Here is a 13,909-nt window from a genome sequence, read left to right on the forward strand (position 1 = left end):
GAAGGCTGTACGGGAAGGCTGCCGGCCGACCCGGCGTCCAGTGTTCCCTGGTTGGTGCCTGGGGCCTTCGGTGTCGCCACGGGCATAACGCCGCTCACACCATGGCTTGGGTCCCTACTGCGTCACAGCGCCTCCTGAGACGTGGGTCCTCAGAGCCTCTTTAGTGCCGGAGCTCGGGCCGCAGGCAGCCCCGCGGGGGCGAAAGAACAGGTAACCAGACTGACCGAGCCTGGACCTCCTTGGGGCTGCGTCCTTCGCGCATCCGAAGGGGCGCGCCCCTGGCCCCTCCACCGAGGCGCTGACCCGGGGCCTCTGGGTCCCTCTCCCTTCTCCCCTCCCCAGGCGCAGAGCTCGGCCCGACCGCCCCTTGCCTCTCTTGCCGCACCATCTGGGGTCTCCCAGTGGGACTTCTCTCTGATGGTCCCCCTGCAACCCCCGCACCGGGCCTCGCCTCGGCTTCCTCAGACTGGCCTAGGCCGTGACCCCCATTCCACGCCCTCAATCTCATGCCTCCGGCTTGCCCGGCCCTCGGAGGACCTTCGGCTTGTGCCAGGCCCCGGCCTTAATCTCCTTTTTCTTAGTCTCGCGGGGTGGGAGGGGGGTTGGGTCAGACCTGACCTTTCAAATCCTGGTGGCTTTGTTCCGTATCCTGTGAAGGAGCTGCGTGAGCTCTGCGGGGAGTGGGAACAGGGAAAGGGAAGGGGAAGTGGAAAGGATGTATGTGGGTCTGAATGCTTCCTGGACCCGGAGGATGGCTGAACTTTGGTTTCTTCGATGCTCTTTAATGAAGAACTAACTAGTTTGTCCCCTGAACTTAATCAGGTAGAGGGGCAGTGTAGCAAGTTGAAAAGCAAATAACTTGGCCTTTTCAGGGTTTTGTTTTAATTCCCCTGAAAATGGGGGTGAAACTACCTGCCTTGCAGATCCGGCCACTTACCTGTGACCTTGGACAAATCACATAAATACATCTCCTGATTTTTAGTTTCCTTCTTTTAAAATTTTAGGGGATAAATGAGTGCTTTGCAGAGTTGCTGCAGGGTTAAAACGCAAGATAAGTGTTGTATAAAAACCCTTAGGAGTATTAGTGTTAGCAACAAAGAATGAGTTTATCCATTATGGTAAATAGCCCCTTGCTGTTGGTTAAGTAAGTCCTAACTTACTTAAAAATGATATGTATAATCACTCTTGCAAGGTTGTGGAGAATACATGAAGGTACAGGGAGGTGTTTGGCAGACTCTGAAGGGCTATACCAATGCTGGTTGTTTGTTATTCTTAGAACCTCTGAAATGGATGGACTCTTCCCAAGCAGATTTGCTAATTTGCAGCAGCTGGACAATGTTCCTCATTAATACCTGTCTGTCAGCATAATCGTCACATCATTTCACTCGGGTAAGGTGACCTTTTCACCACATATAGTGCCTTTGTCATATCACAGGTGTTAAGATCAGCCACAGGTGAGACCTTTGACTTTCTCCTTTAAAAAAATTTTTTTTAAACCTCCTTTGGCATGTTTGTCACCCATTGGCTCTTTTATGTGTGCTTCAGCCTTGTAAACAAGCCATAAAACTCTGTGTGCCTGTCAGAAGAACAGCACTGGAGCAATTCTTTGGTGTTCACTGTAAGAAAATGCCCTTTGTTATTTTTATTAGGTGGCAGGGACTCATCTCCGAATTCTATATAGAAAAAGCATCTGGATCCCAGTCTTTCAATGGCTTCGAGACAACCAGAAGTGCCTGGTAAACTTAATTCTTTTTGATAAAGTCTTGCTTTGCCCTTAATGTTTTAAGCTAAATAGAAACCACTTTTTTTCTCAACCATATATTAATGGTTACTTTCTGCCACCAGGCAAGTATTTAAACTTAATAGATTGGCATCATTTAAATATTACCTTATTAACCACCCAGCCAGGGTATGAACCCAAACCCTAAATTGAGAGAGAACAGTCATTTCATACTTAAAGGTATGCCAAATTTGTCACTTTCCTACAGATACCAAATAAGAATTCAGAATAAGTTGTTTGGTTCTTGTAATATGTACCAAACGATTGTACTAATTCCCCTTTTTGGAGGGGATTGAGGGTGGGCAGAATGGAGGTCTGGGCAAAAAGGCACCGGCCTGATTTAAAGGTAGATTAAACTTGGGCAGTTAGGAAAATGCTCACAGCAACATTTAATGAATCCTGGGCCTGTGTAGGGCAGTACTTTCTGGGTTACTAAAGTCATTGATCCCTCCCAGGACTGTTTTAGTGGGAAGGGCCCGTGATTTTTAATCAAATCTGACTCACTCAGATTTTGATTCTCAGTCAGATAGTGCCTCTCTCTCAAGGTTGCTGTGAAGATTAAGCATAACATATGTGAAAATGTGAGTTAAAAGTTAGTGATGAATATATATTTACTGCGCAGACAATTTTTTGGTCTCTATCTGTAGGAGTATATTTCCTACTGAATTTTAGCTGACTTTATTATTTTTAGGAGGGCTATCGGGATGGCTGCTGGGAGGAATCTTTAAGATGTTTTGAAGTTGCTCCCAAATTAAGTTGATTAATAGAGGAGTTTCCCCCATGTCTCCTGATGTGTATCCATCTGTGGTCTCTAACATCATCAGTTTGTGTTTTAGTTTGTGTTTCACTGTTGCTGAGATTACCATAAACTCCCTGTAACCATCTGGGTCATAGGGTTGTGCTCATAAGGTTAAAGCTTTGTAGTGTGGGGAGCATGGAGTGTTGCATGTAGAGTGTGAACACTGGCTTAGATCTGTTATGCAGTCCCCACTTTGCTAGCTGGGTGTCACTTAAGACCTATGCCTCAGTTTCCTGAGCTGGAAAATGGGAAGAATATCTGCCTAATGAGGATCAGGTAAGATGAGGGATGTAGCTGCCCAGCAAGGAAGGGTATTTGGTAATCATTATTTGCTTATATGTTTGTTTGTTTTTTTAATTTTTATTTATTATTATTATTTTTTATTTACTTAGTGCAAGCACAAATAGGGGGAGCAGTAGAGGGGGAGGGGAGAAGCAGGCTCCCCACAGAGCAGGGAGCCCGACGTGGGGCTCGATCCTAGGACCCTGAGATCATGACCTGAGCCCAAGGCGGACGGTTAACTATATTTGTTTTAATTGAGAGAATACACATACCATAAAACTCCCATTTAAAGTGAACCATTTAGTGGTGTTTAGTATATTCACATGGTGGTACAGCCATCACCACCATCTAATTCCAGAACGTTGCATCACCCCAAAAGGAAAACCTTGTACCCATTAGCAGTGACTCCTCCTCTGTCCCATCCCAGTCTCTGGCAACCACCAATTCTTTATTTCTGTGGATTTGTTAGTAACTATTAATAGTAATAAAAATGGTAGCTGCTTGTTCTCCTTTCTGTTTAAATGAAGTCTCTTTGCTGGTTTGGGATTTATTGCCATTGAAGTTGATGTCTTAGAGAGTTACGATATAATTTTAAGCAGGAAAACGTCCTGCTGAAGGCAGGATCTGGGCATCAGTTCTGCTGTGAAAGGATTAGCCGACAAACTAAAATGAACTTTGCTCCCTGGTCTGGCAGAACTGAGAGTGCCCTTGAAATAGGGTGCCTGCGTCACAGTGGGCCATTCCGCCAGTCCGTTCCAGTGAACAGGAATGGCAGGATCGCCTGGCAGTGTTCTATGAGTGGTTGTCAGCAATTTCCGTGATGGAAATTGGCTCTGCTGTTTAAGTCATATAGAGTGCTCGAAACTAGAGGTGACACTGGATAGCAAATTGTTTTAAATATTTCTTGTAATAGCACTCTTGGTTTTCTTTTGGTAAAGTTAGGTAGGAAGGCAGAAGATTTGCAGTTGAGCCCCAGCTGGCTACTTTCTGAATGAGCTTTGGCAAATCACTTTACCTCTAGGCCTTAGTTTCCTTATCTATAAAATGGGAGCAAGAACTTCGTATCTTCAGTCCTGCATGAGTTGAGAGCCGTGGCATCACTGTGGGGTGGCTTCTGTGGCACAAAGAACATAAGCTTTGAAATCAGATAGGTTTGGATTTTGACTCCGAACTGTACTTTGAAGTTGTTTGAGCTTGCTCAAGTAAATTTAAATTGAACTGTGTTTTTCTACTCCATAAAAGTGGATTAAGGCTCTGAATGGGTAAAATGGAGAATTCAAAGTGTCAGGCATAAAGAAAGGACTAAGTACTATTACTTTTCCTTGAGTGGATTAGCTATTAAGTTGATTAACTTAATAATGAGCTATTGCTCTGACCCAGAATAAGAATGTTTGAGAGCTTTCCTGCCTAAAGATGAATTTAAAGATACTAGCATGTTCAACTGCTGAACCCATCCTGACAGGTATCTCTGTTCTTAGCTCTTGAGCCTAGTGGGCCTCTAGGCAAGATGTCCCTGCCCATCGGGATGTACCGCCGGGCATTCAGCTATGATGATGCCCTCGAGGACCCTACACCCATGACTCCTCCTCCATCGGACATGGGCAGCATCCCCTGGAAGCCAGTGATTCCAGAGCGCAAGTATCAGCACCTCGCCAAGGTATCTGACTCCACTGACTGCTTCTGGCAAGCCCAACCTCTTCGTTTTCCTTCCTCTGCTCCAAAAGCCTTCAGTGGCTCCTGGCCTGTAGAATTGGGCAGTCACCAGTCCCTGTATGTTTTCAGTGCCTCAGCTGGAGTTGGTGGGCCTTTTTTTTCTTGTGAATTCAAACTAGAATGGCTGTGTCTTTTTTTTTTTTAAGATTTTATTTATTTATTTGACAGAGAGAGAGAGCACAAGTAGGTAGAGCAGCAGGGAGAGGGAGAAGCGGGCTCTCCGCTGAGCAGGGAGCCTGATGCAAGGCTTGATCCTGGGACCCTGGGATCATGACCTGAGCTGAAGGCAGATGCTTAACCGACTGAGCCACCCAGGCGCCCCATAGAATGGCTGTGTCTTCTACCTGAGACTCTTCTGTGTCATCCCCCTGCCCCGTGATCCAACCATGGGAATTAAATTTAAGATTTCATGCACTTACTGAGTATCTTATGCCTCTAAGTCTTTGTGTCACACTGCTCATTGCCTGGAATGTTTATAGTCCCCATCCTGTTCTCTCACCCCTCTCCCCACTCCTGATAAATGGTATCCTTTAAATCTTAGATCGGACATCTCTTCTGTGAGGATTTTCCTCCATCCTCTCGATAAGACTACTACCTTTCCCTTTGAGCTCTCCCCTGTATCATGGGCCCTTGTCATAATCCCTACGTTATTTTATCACTTCCCATTAGCTTTTTGAGGTCAGGGGCCATGGCCAATTTTGTACTCCCATCTGCAGTATCTAGCAGAGGACCTGGCATAAAGTAGATTCCAAAAGAAAAAATGTTCATTGGGTGATTGGGGGAAAAATTGGCTCTTTTTTGAACACATACTGTGCTTTTCCTCATGCTGTTTCTCCTGCCTCAAATGCCTCTTCCCACTGCCATCCTATGTAAAAGCTTCTCTTTCGGGCGCCTGGGTGGCTCAGTCAGTTAAGAGTCTGCCTTTGACTCAGGTCATGATCCCAGGGTCCTGGGATGGAGCCCCGCATCAGGCTCCTTGCTCAGTGAGGAGCCTGCTTCTCCCTCTGCTTGCCGCTCCTCTGCTTATGTTCTCTGTCTCTCAAAAATAAATAAGTAAAATATTAAAAAAAAAAAAAAAGCTGCCTCTTTCCTAAGTCCCACCTGACAGAGACACAGACAGGTGCGTGCATTCGCATGCGCGCGCACACGCACCCACCCACCCACCAACACCTTCCCCCAGTTGCACCTTGATCTACTCTCCAGCCCTTTTGTGCAGTTTGGCTTCAGAGGTTCTCACATGCTTGGAGCAGATATGCTTCCTGACTGCAGGGGCTGTGTCTCCCTTGCCTCTGACTCTCCAGCTGCCAAGCATGCCCAAATAAACTAGGCCTGCCAAGTTTGGGTGAGGCCATTTAACCTGCAGCTAGTTTCACTGAACTTGAGCCCTGTGACAGCCTAGGGTGGGGCAGGAAGTGCACTGCAAGCAGCTGCTGAAGCAGACCTGGGTGTGAATCCCCTAAGGGACTATGTACTAGCAATGACCTTGGGGACACAGCTTCACTTCTGAGTCACAGTGTCTCCCATCTGAGAGATGAGAATATTTTATATCATGGAGGTGTTTTGGGGATTACATAAAAGAGCATTAAAAGGCTTGACACATTGGGTGTGTAGCTGATAGTGTGACTCCTGGCTCCTTGCTTAACTTTCACTTGGTAGAACTATATTCCTTTCTTTTCAGTGAGCCCCCCCCCCCCCCCCCATGAAGCTCTCAAATAGGGAGCTTCTTTTATGAAAGCATCCTCTCCAGCTCTGGGCGGGGGGAGTTCCCTGGTCAGTTATCTCCTGAAATCTGACCCAGTCATTTGTTGAAGAGAATACATACAGTGTAGAAAGTATAGGCAGTGCTAGGGAGAAAGGGCCCAGCAGCCTGGCTGCGAGGCCAGAGCAGCGGACTCCAGGGACAAAAGCAGAAAATAAGCATGGCTTCTTTTTTTTAAAGATTTTATTTTAGAGGCGGGGGGGGGGGGTGAGGGGGGCTCAAGTGGGGGGAGGGGCAGAGGGAGAGCGTCTTCAAGCAGACTCAGTGCTGATGGAGCTCGACTTGGGGTTCAGTCTCACGACCCTGAGATCATGACCTGAGCCAAAACTAGGAGTCGCATGAGTCGGCTACCCGGCGCCCCAAGCACGGCTTCTGATAGTGCTTTGAAGGGGCACACCCATTTCATCATAAAGGCTGCTGCTTACTCCACTGGGCAGGGGACGAGCTTCCAGTTTTCTCTCGCTCCCCAGCTGGAGCAGTTGACAGTCTGGGACAGCTGCTCTCTCAAAGGAAAGCTTGGCTTGACTCCCTGCATGCATTCTCCTGTTTGTCCTATTGGGTCCAGACTGTCAGCCGCGCTCCAAGTAAGAAATCAGAGGTCCCTTTTACTGGAGCGGGTTATAGCTACAAGATGTAAACCCTGTTTTGTAACAGGGGTGCGGCATTTCAGTACTTACTTCTCTCCTCCTTTTGGACCATCTTTTTCCTCAGTTCCTTTGGAGAAGCAGAGAACAGAATGAACACAGTTCTCTTCTCCCAAGGTGCTGTGTTTCAGCTCTCTCATGTGAAAGATTGGAAGCTACTTGGATTTTTTTTTTTTTTAATACCATTATTTGAACCTGTAGAGTAATGGGCATCACAGTGTGGTTTTGGGCACTGGCAGCATTAGCATCACCTGGGAATTCGTTAGAAACATGAATTCTTGAGCCGCCACCCCCCCACCCACCCCCATCCCGCCCAAATTAGCTCTGGGGTGCATCCTGCAATGTGTTTAACAAGTCCTGTGGGATTCTGATGCTCAGCAAAGTTCGAGAAACACTGAACAAATGCAGTGATGAAGCAAAAGCCAGCATAGTGCCTGGTACATGGTCGGGGCTTAGTAATAAGTGTTTCTTCTGCATTCTTAGGGACACAGTAGTATGGGATATTGGACAGACAGGGGCTGGGAAGGTAGTGGAGACAACCAACCCGCCTTCAGATATTTCCTTACGTATCAGATGAAAGGTATTTCAGTAACTTCTCCCCTAAAGGAGTAAATCTGGTTGTGTGACTCCCCTGCCCTGCTCAAGCGCCTCCTTACTTCTCTTGAACAGACGGAGGAAGGGGAGGCCAGTGTCTCCTCCCCTGCCATGACCCTGTCATCGGCCACTGACAGTGTGGACAAAGCCCCTGTGGTGAAGGCTAAAGCGACTCATGTCATCATGAATTCTCTGATCACAAGTAAGCACTTTGCATCCTCAGAATAGAATGCAGAAGGGGTGGGAAAGGTTTGGGCTTCCTGCAAGCTGGCTGTGTGGGATTCTGCAGCCTCCCATGCCTTAGCATGGCATGGCCTGACTGCCTGGCACTTGTCAGTGTGGTTGCTGACGCTCCGGTGTCAAAGATCCGTTTAGGTGGAAGATTTGCCAAATATGAAGCATCTCATTTAATTTAAGTTCATTCTTGCTGCTTTGTTGATGACAGTCTTATTTTCCCATGTGTGTCAGTGTGGCATCGGGCAGGTGACTTAACTCTTGAGGCTGTTTCCCTGTCCATGAAATGAGGAATCTGGCTGGTAGGCTGAGGGGAGGTTTAGATGGCCCCAGTGCTCAGGGGCTGGGAGCCGCTGCTGTGACTGTCTCAGGCTCTCCTGGAGAAGGTGACACACTGAGGCATCTCCCACCTGCCCTGCACTTCTTCTTTCCTTCTTCTTCTTCTTTTTTTTTAAATTGAAGTTTAAATTGAAGCTCAAAGTTGTTTCTCTTCCTGGACCTGAGGCAAGTTTGGTGTCTCAAGCATCTTTAGCCTTAAGGGTGTGGTTTGCGGTTCTAATGAGACCAGAAAACAAGAGCTGGCTTTTCTTTTTCCTTTTTTTCCTCTCTTTTAAAACCTTGTAACAAGTTAAATGAGCTTGTCAGTTCTGGAGGGCCCTTCAGGATGCTGTGGGGAGTCACCACCTATTAGATACAGAGCTCTGCAGAGCACAGAGAGGTTCTTTGGTTGGCTCAGTTTTGAAGTCGGTAGCTCTTGTTTATCTGCTCCGGGAGGGCATCAGCCTGTCTTGGGCAGTTCCTGGAAAATTCACCTAAGAACCAAAAGTCCAAACTCTTACTTGGACTCTGTTTTTATTCACACATAAAGGCACCGTTTGAATCAGCAAATACCGCTTGTAGTTTGCCAGCTTGAGAACATACTGTGGCGGTGTTCGAGAGCTTAGCAGTGCTCTCTTAGCCCAGCATTAACTTGTCCATGGAGAAGACTGTTCATCAGCAGTACGGAATGTTGTAACAGCCCTAGTGTGCCGCATCACTCACATCCGTATCTGGTCTAGTCACTTCCACTTTTGAGCATATTTTTATATAATCACAGGTAGAGTAGACATACCGTTCTATTTTTCTTAACTAATACTGCCACGAACTTTGTTGCTCTAGTCTTAAATTAAACAAACAAACAAACAATAACTGCATTTAAAATCCTGGTATTCATTAAATCCTTTCCTGCTTTTTACATTTTCAGGTGGCTACCTGGTAAGACTGGAAAACATCTTTATGCATTTTTTTTCTTTGCTTTTATATCTAATGATAATAAAATCATTCCTTAGAAGGGGAACGAATAAGTCATAAAGGACATCTGGTGTCTAGGCTTTTGGTCCACAGGTGCCACATTCCTGGATGAAGGGGTGTAGTATGTAGTGGGGGTGCAGTTGAAGCTGTCAGTCATTCCACAGTATAACTGACTGGCCAGGTCAGACTGACCTACCATTGAGTTCGGCCCATCTGTTACTCCAGGCACCGTGATGGCAGATCTTATACATGGGAAACACGGGGTCTGTAGGCCTTGGCTAGTTCAAGGCATGTTCTCTGTGGTTTGGGTCTAATTGGTACGTTGGTGCCATCCAGCCTAAAAGTGGCCTGTTTCTCTTTGGTGGAAGTCTGTGCGTGGATGATGAGGGTGGTGAGTCTGTCTGAGGAACCTTTACGCTTGGAGAACTTGCACTTTTCTGAATGTCAGCTGCCTCCTCCATGTTGCGTTTCTAAATACAAAAAAAAGTTCCCTGGAGGTTATCTGACACTCCCTTTGGGAGTAACCTGTTCTTAGCTCGGTGTGAGGGAAGGCTTCCTTCTTGTTAGAGAACTTTTGTACAAGTAATGTTTGTTTGGGGGACCCCTCTTCCTGAGATGGTCAGTGTGGTCTCTTACTTCTGGGGAGAAGAGCGGATGTCCGTGTTGAACCCCCCCCCCCCAGTTTGCGGGGGGAGAGGGGGATGGGCATGACTGTCATCTCCTCTGTTCCCAGAACAGACCCAGGAGAGCATTCAGCGTTTTGAGCAACAGGCAGGGCTGAGCGATGCTGGCTACACACCCCACAAGGGCCTTACCACCGAGGAGACCAAGTACCTTCGAGTGGCAGAAGCGCTCCACGTAAGCTTGTTTCTTAGGAACTTTAAAAAAGCCCTCTCCATTCATAGCTTGAGATGTGGCTGTGGCTTAGATGTTACCGGCGCATTTAGCTGGGCGTCGTGGAGAGCGGTGGAGAGAACCGGGCGAGCAGTTCAGTACTGGGTTAGTCCCACCCTGGTGGTGCTTTCTGGTTGAAAGCTCCAGAGCTGTTAGCCTGGTGGTTTCTGCTTATCCATCTATAAAGTGGGGGTATCCGCCTTGTTTCCATGTGGTTTGGAGGAGCAGCTGAGACTCTGAGCTTACACATGTGATGTGTGTGAGCACATTATGAACAACGAAGCGGGTACTCTGTGTACCAGAGTGACCAACTTTGAGGGAGAGGAGAATAGGGCAGTCTTAACAGAGGTAACACTTTAGCAGGAAAGGAACATCGTGCTCTGTGTTTCCTTTTTACAAAATTAAAATCAAATGTAGAATTGACCTTTTCATTTCTAAAATTGTAAACAAGTGAAGACTAATTTTTGATAAGGTTAATGACGACTAAACAGTCGTATGAATGACAGTTTCAAGGGATTTTCTGTTGGGGAATACCAGCTGGTACTTAATAGTGCCTTATGACCTATGAGGCACTTGCATTCACTTAATCTTTGTACTAATCCTTGGCGGGAGATACTATTTTTTATATTTTATAAATGCAGAGACAGGTCCAAGGTTGTATAGTTAACCAGTCACAGTACTAGAACTCAAGTCTCCTGATTCCCTATTTCCTGGTGTTTTTTTTCCTCCATATGCGAAAGTTGTCTGAGAATCTGGCTCCTGAAGGGGCTCACGAGGGGGATCATGATACACAATATATAGAAGGATATACAATAATATAGATCTGGTGGCCCGTGGGCAAGGATATGAGAAATTGTGGAGTGTTTGCATTTCACAGTGAGCATCCCAGATGATGATTCTTTGCATCCTAAGTGTAAAAACCACTGCTGTAGGGGATCAAGGTTGGGTTGGTGACCAGCTTAATCTCTCAGACAAGACAGATACTTCCAGAGAGGGGCACTGTCAGTCTTTGGGAACTTCTCAGGATAGGTGTGAGTCAGAATTCCTCAATTGAGCAGTTCACTCTGTATAATGGTAGAGTTGACTTTGGCCCATTTTCTGCATCTTGGCCACATGAGTAGAATTGAGGATGGCTGAAATGCCAGCTTACATAAATTGATACGGTGAGTGTTTGAGAACATTTAGACATGCTCATTTGTTTGAAATGTAGCTTGGGCTTACTACACATGGAGCACAGAGACAGTGGAGGGGCCTTGACCTAGAAGAACTGAGAAGTAGACTTGTCTCTCCCCTCCTAGACAGCTAGTCTGTATGTTAGAGGTGTGTTTACAATGCCCAGGGCACCCAGAATGACTGGCCATGGGAGGGAAAAGGGAGAGAAGGGGACAGGTGCCACAGAGAAAGCATTTAGCTGGAGAGGAATAGCATGCCTAAGTCTTGGCTTTGAGACACTGGGAAGGGCAGGGCTTGTAGCTGGTGGGAGAAGCAGCCTAAGAGTTCAAGGCCCTACTTAAAAGGCCTACAAGGCCTCCAGCTTGAGTTCTGGTTCTTCCACTTACTGGGCAAGTGTGGGAAAATTACTTCTCCGAAAGTAAAAGCTCTAGTGTGGTATTTAGTACAGAGCTGTTTGAGATATGTTGTAGAATGGATAGATTTTCTTAAAGATGGGAATTTTGTCTAGTACGGCAAAATCAAAGGAATATCTGTTCTATAATCCAAAATTATTCTACCTACTAATGTGTTTCCCTTTGCCTGTTGTTAAAGTGTCAATCAAGTTATTTATACCCAACTAGCTGTTTTATATTTGCTCTCGTTTTAAAGAAGTTTCTCTTCTTACTCATCTGCACAGAAACTAAAGCTACAGAGTGGAGAGAGAACTAGAGAAGAGAAGCAGCCGGCCTCAGCCCAGTCCACCCCAAGCAGCACCCCCCACTCCTCCCCTAAGCAAAAGTCCAGGTGAGCTCTTCCGGTGAGCCTCCCGAGCTGCAGTGTGCTTCTAGAAAAGTTAGTGCTGCATACAGAATTGGGACTTTAAGCCTGTGGTTTCAGAGGGAGCCAGGAAAGTTGACAGTTCCCAGTCTCTTGGCATGAGATACTTCTAGAGGCATAGGAAGGGGGTATAAGGATATGCTTTATTCTTTCCCTTCCAGAGGCTGGTTCACTTCTGGTCCTTCCACAGCCTTGCCTGGCCCAAATCCTGGGACCATGGATTCTGCAAGTGGGGACAAGGACAGAAACTTGGCAGATAAATGGAGCCTCTTTGGACCAAGATCCCTCCAGAAGTCTGATTCAGGTAAGACCGCGCCTTCAAAAAAAAACAAAAAACAAACGCATGTGGGTGGCATTTTACCATGTCTATTGGGGACTGCCTACTAATTTTGAAATAATTTGCTTTTTGGTTTACTTCTATAGGAGGTTTTGCCACCCAGGCTTACAGAGGAGCCCAGAAACCTTCTCCAATGGAACTGATCCGTGTTCAGGCCACCCGAATAGCTGAAGATCCAGCAACCTTCAAGCCACCCAAGATGGACATCCCAGTGATGGAAGGGAAGAAACCACCACCACGGACCCATAATCTCAAACCCCGTGACTTAAATGTGCTCACACCCACTGGCTTCTAGAGCTCTTTGTATTCCAGGGGCTCTGGATAGAGGGTATCTTGTACCCAGCTCCCCTTTTACCTTGGCTTTGACATAGGAAAGGTTTTTTTTTTTTTTTTAAACTTCTTAAACTGAGGCTAGAGCTGGAGATGTAATTGGTTTTTGAGAAATGTTAGTGCAAAGCTTGTCCTTGTGTGGAAGAAGCCATTTTGTATGGTTTAGTTTAAATAATCCCAGCAGTCAGGTATGGGGGACCTCATTATTCATTTTGTATCATTTACGTTAGACAAGATCTTTGATCATTGCTTACTAGGTAAATAACGTTTGTGTTGTTCCAGAACTGAGGCTTCGTGATTTCTTTACCACTATAAACATGTGCATGGACAAATCATGGAGTAGAGGTGTGCCCAACTAGTTGAGACTTTGACCCTCTTGACTGTGCTCCAGTCTTGTCAACTGGGGGACCTGAGATCTGTTTGGCAGCCGGACTTGGCAGGGACCCCCCTACTTCCTGTGCTGAAACTGGAGTGTCCTTGTGTTTGGTAGGCCTTATAGGTCACTTTGTCCTGCAGCCACTTCTTACCAGAGCACCTCTGGGCCAGTGCTGTTGGAGGGATGCTTTTATGTGTCACAGAACATCTTGCATATCCTATTTTGCTCTTTTAAAATGAAATTAATTTACCTCCAATTTGGTTGAAAACTTCCCAAGGGAGAAAATTCAGTCTACTGGTTTGGTATAGATAAATGGATGTTACACTTTTTTCAAGTACAGAAGGTGGTACCTACATTTAGATCATAGTCTTGAGGTTCATGTGAAACTAGTGTTAACCCTATTTTGATTTTTTTTTTTCTCTTTTGATTTTCTCGTTCAGGCCAGGCATAAGACTTTTTTTCTGGGAAGTGGAAGAATTTAAAATTTTTCTACATGAAACATTGCTCCCCAGAAAGAGCTGTATACTTTTATAAATGTATGTTACTGAGGAAAGGAACTAAGGAAGCCACTTTATTTCTCCTCACCATGTATGTGTTCAGTCATTGTCTTAAACGCTGTCTCAAATTCCCACTGTTTCTTTGTTTTGGATACTATCATGTCTACATAAGGAGCTGAGCTGACTTTTCCATCGAGAAGCCCTGGAGTCTAAAATGATCAGAATAATTAATTTATTTGTGTCTTCTGTTATGCTTGTATCTCTTATTTGTTTTGACAATAAACAAACTTCTTAAACTGCTTTCTCAAATGTGGATAGCCTTTGTGTGTGTGTGTGTATGTAAGAGTTGTTCTTACATTCTGCCTACTCACGGTCATAGAACCTAAGCATG

At 45.9% G+C, this 13,909-nt stretch overlaps 1 protein-coding gene across 2 annotated transcripts; it reads left to right on the forward strand.

Annotated features, from left to right (window-relative positions):
* KIAA1191 (KIAA1191 ortholog) lies at positions 1–13,827 on the forward strand. 2 transcript variants are annotated; one of them, XM_028102678.2, is made up of 9 exons: positions 1–210; positions 1,277–1,389; positions 1,650–1,736; positions 4,340–4,518; positions 7,647–7,773; positions 9,829–9,953; positions 11,839–11,945; positions 12,140–12,282; positions 12,402–13,827. In XM_028102678.2, the coding sequence occupies exons 3-9, from the start codon at positions 1,709–1,711 to the stop codon at positions 12,608–12,610; spliced, it is 918 nt and encodes a 305-aa protein (XP_027958479.2). In that variant the 5' UTR covers positions 1–210; positions 1,277–1,389; positions 1,650–1,708; the 3' UTR covers positions 12,611–13,827. The 2 variants fall into 2 exon arrangements, with proteins under 2 accessions (XP_027958479.2, XP_027958480.2); XM_028102679.2 differs by lacking the exon at positions 1,650–1,736.
* Positions 13,828–13,909: the final 82 nt, after the last annotated feature.

This window comes from Eumetopias jubatus, unplaced genomic scaffold, assembly GCF_037043125.1.
Source record: "Eumetopias jubatus isolate StellerSeaLion01/CBP00866 unplaced genomic scaffold, mEumJub1_p1.0 scaffold_5, whole genome shotgun sequence".
In the NCBI taxonomy this organism is placed as follows: domain Eukaryota; kingdom Metazoa; phylum Chordata; class Mammalia; order Carnivora; family Otariidae; genus Eumetopias; species Eumetopias jubatus.

Excerpts from the sequence above, each read along its gene's own strand:
- KIAA1191 (XM_028102678.2), top strand. The coding sequence starts at position 1,709 with ATGGCTTCGAGACAACCAGAAGTGCCTG. Across the intron at positions 1,737-4,339 it reads GAGACAACCAGAAGTGCCTG|CTCTTGAGCCTAGTGGGCCT; the intron begins GTAAACTTAATT and ends CTCTGTTCTTAG. Across the intron at positions 11,946-12,139 it reads TCCCCTAAGCAAAAGTCCAG|AGGCTGGTTCACTTCTGGTC; the intron begins GTGAGCTCTTCC and ends TTTCCCTTCCAG.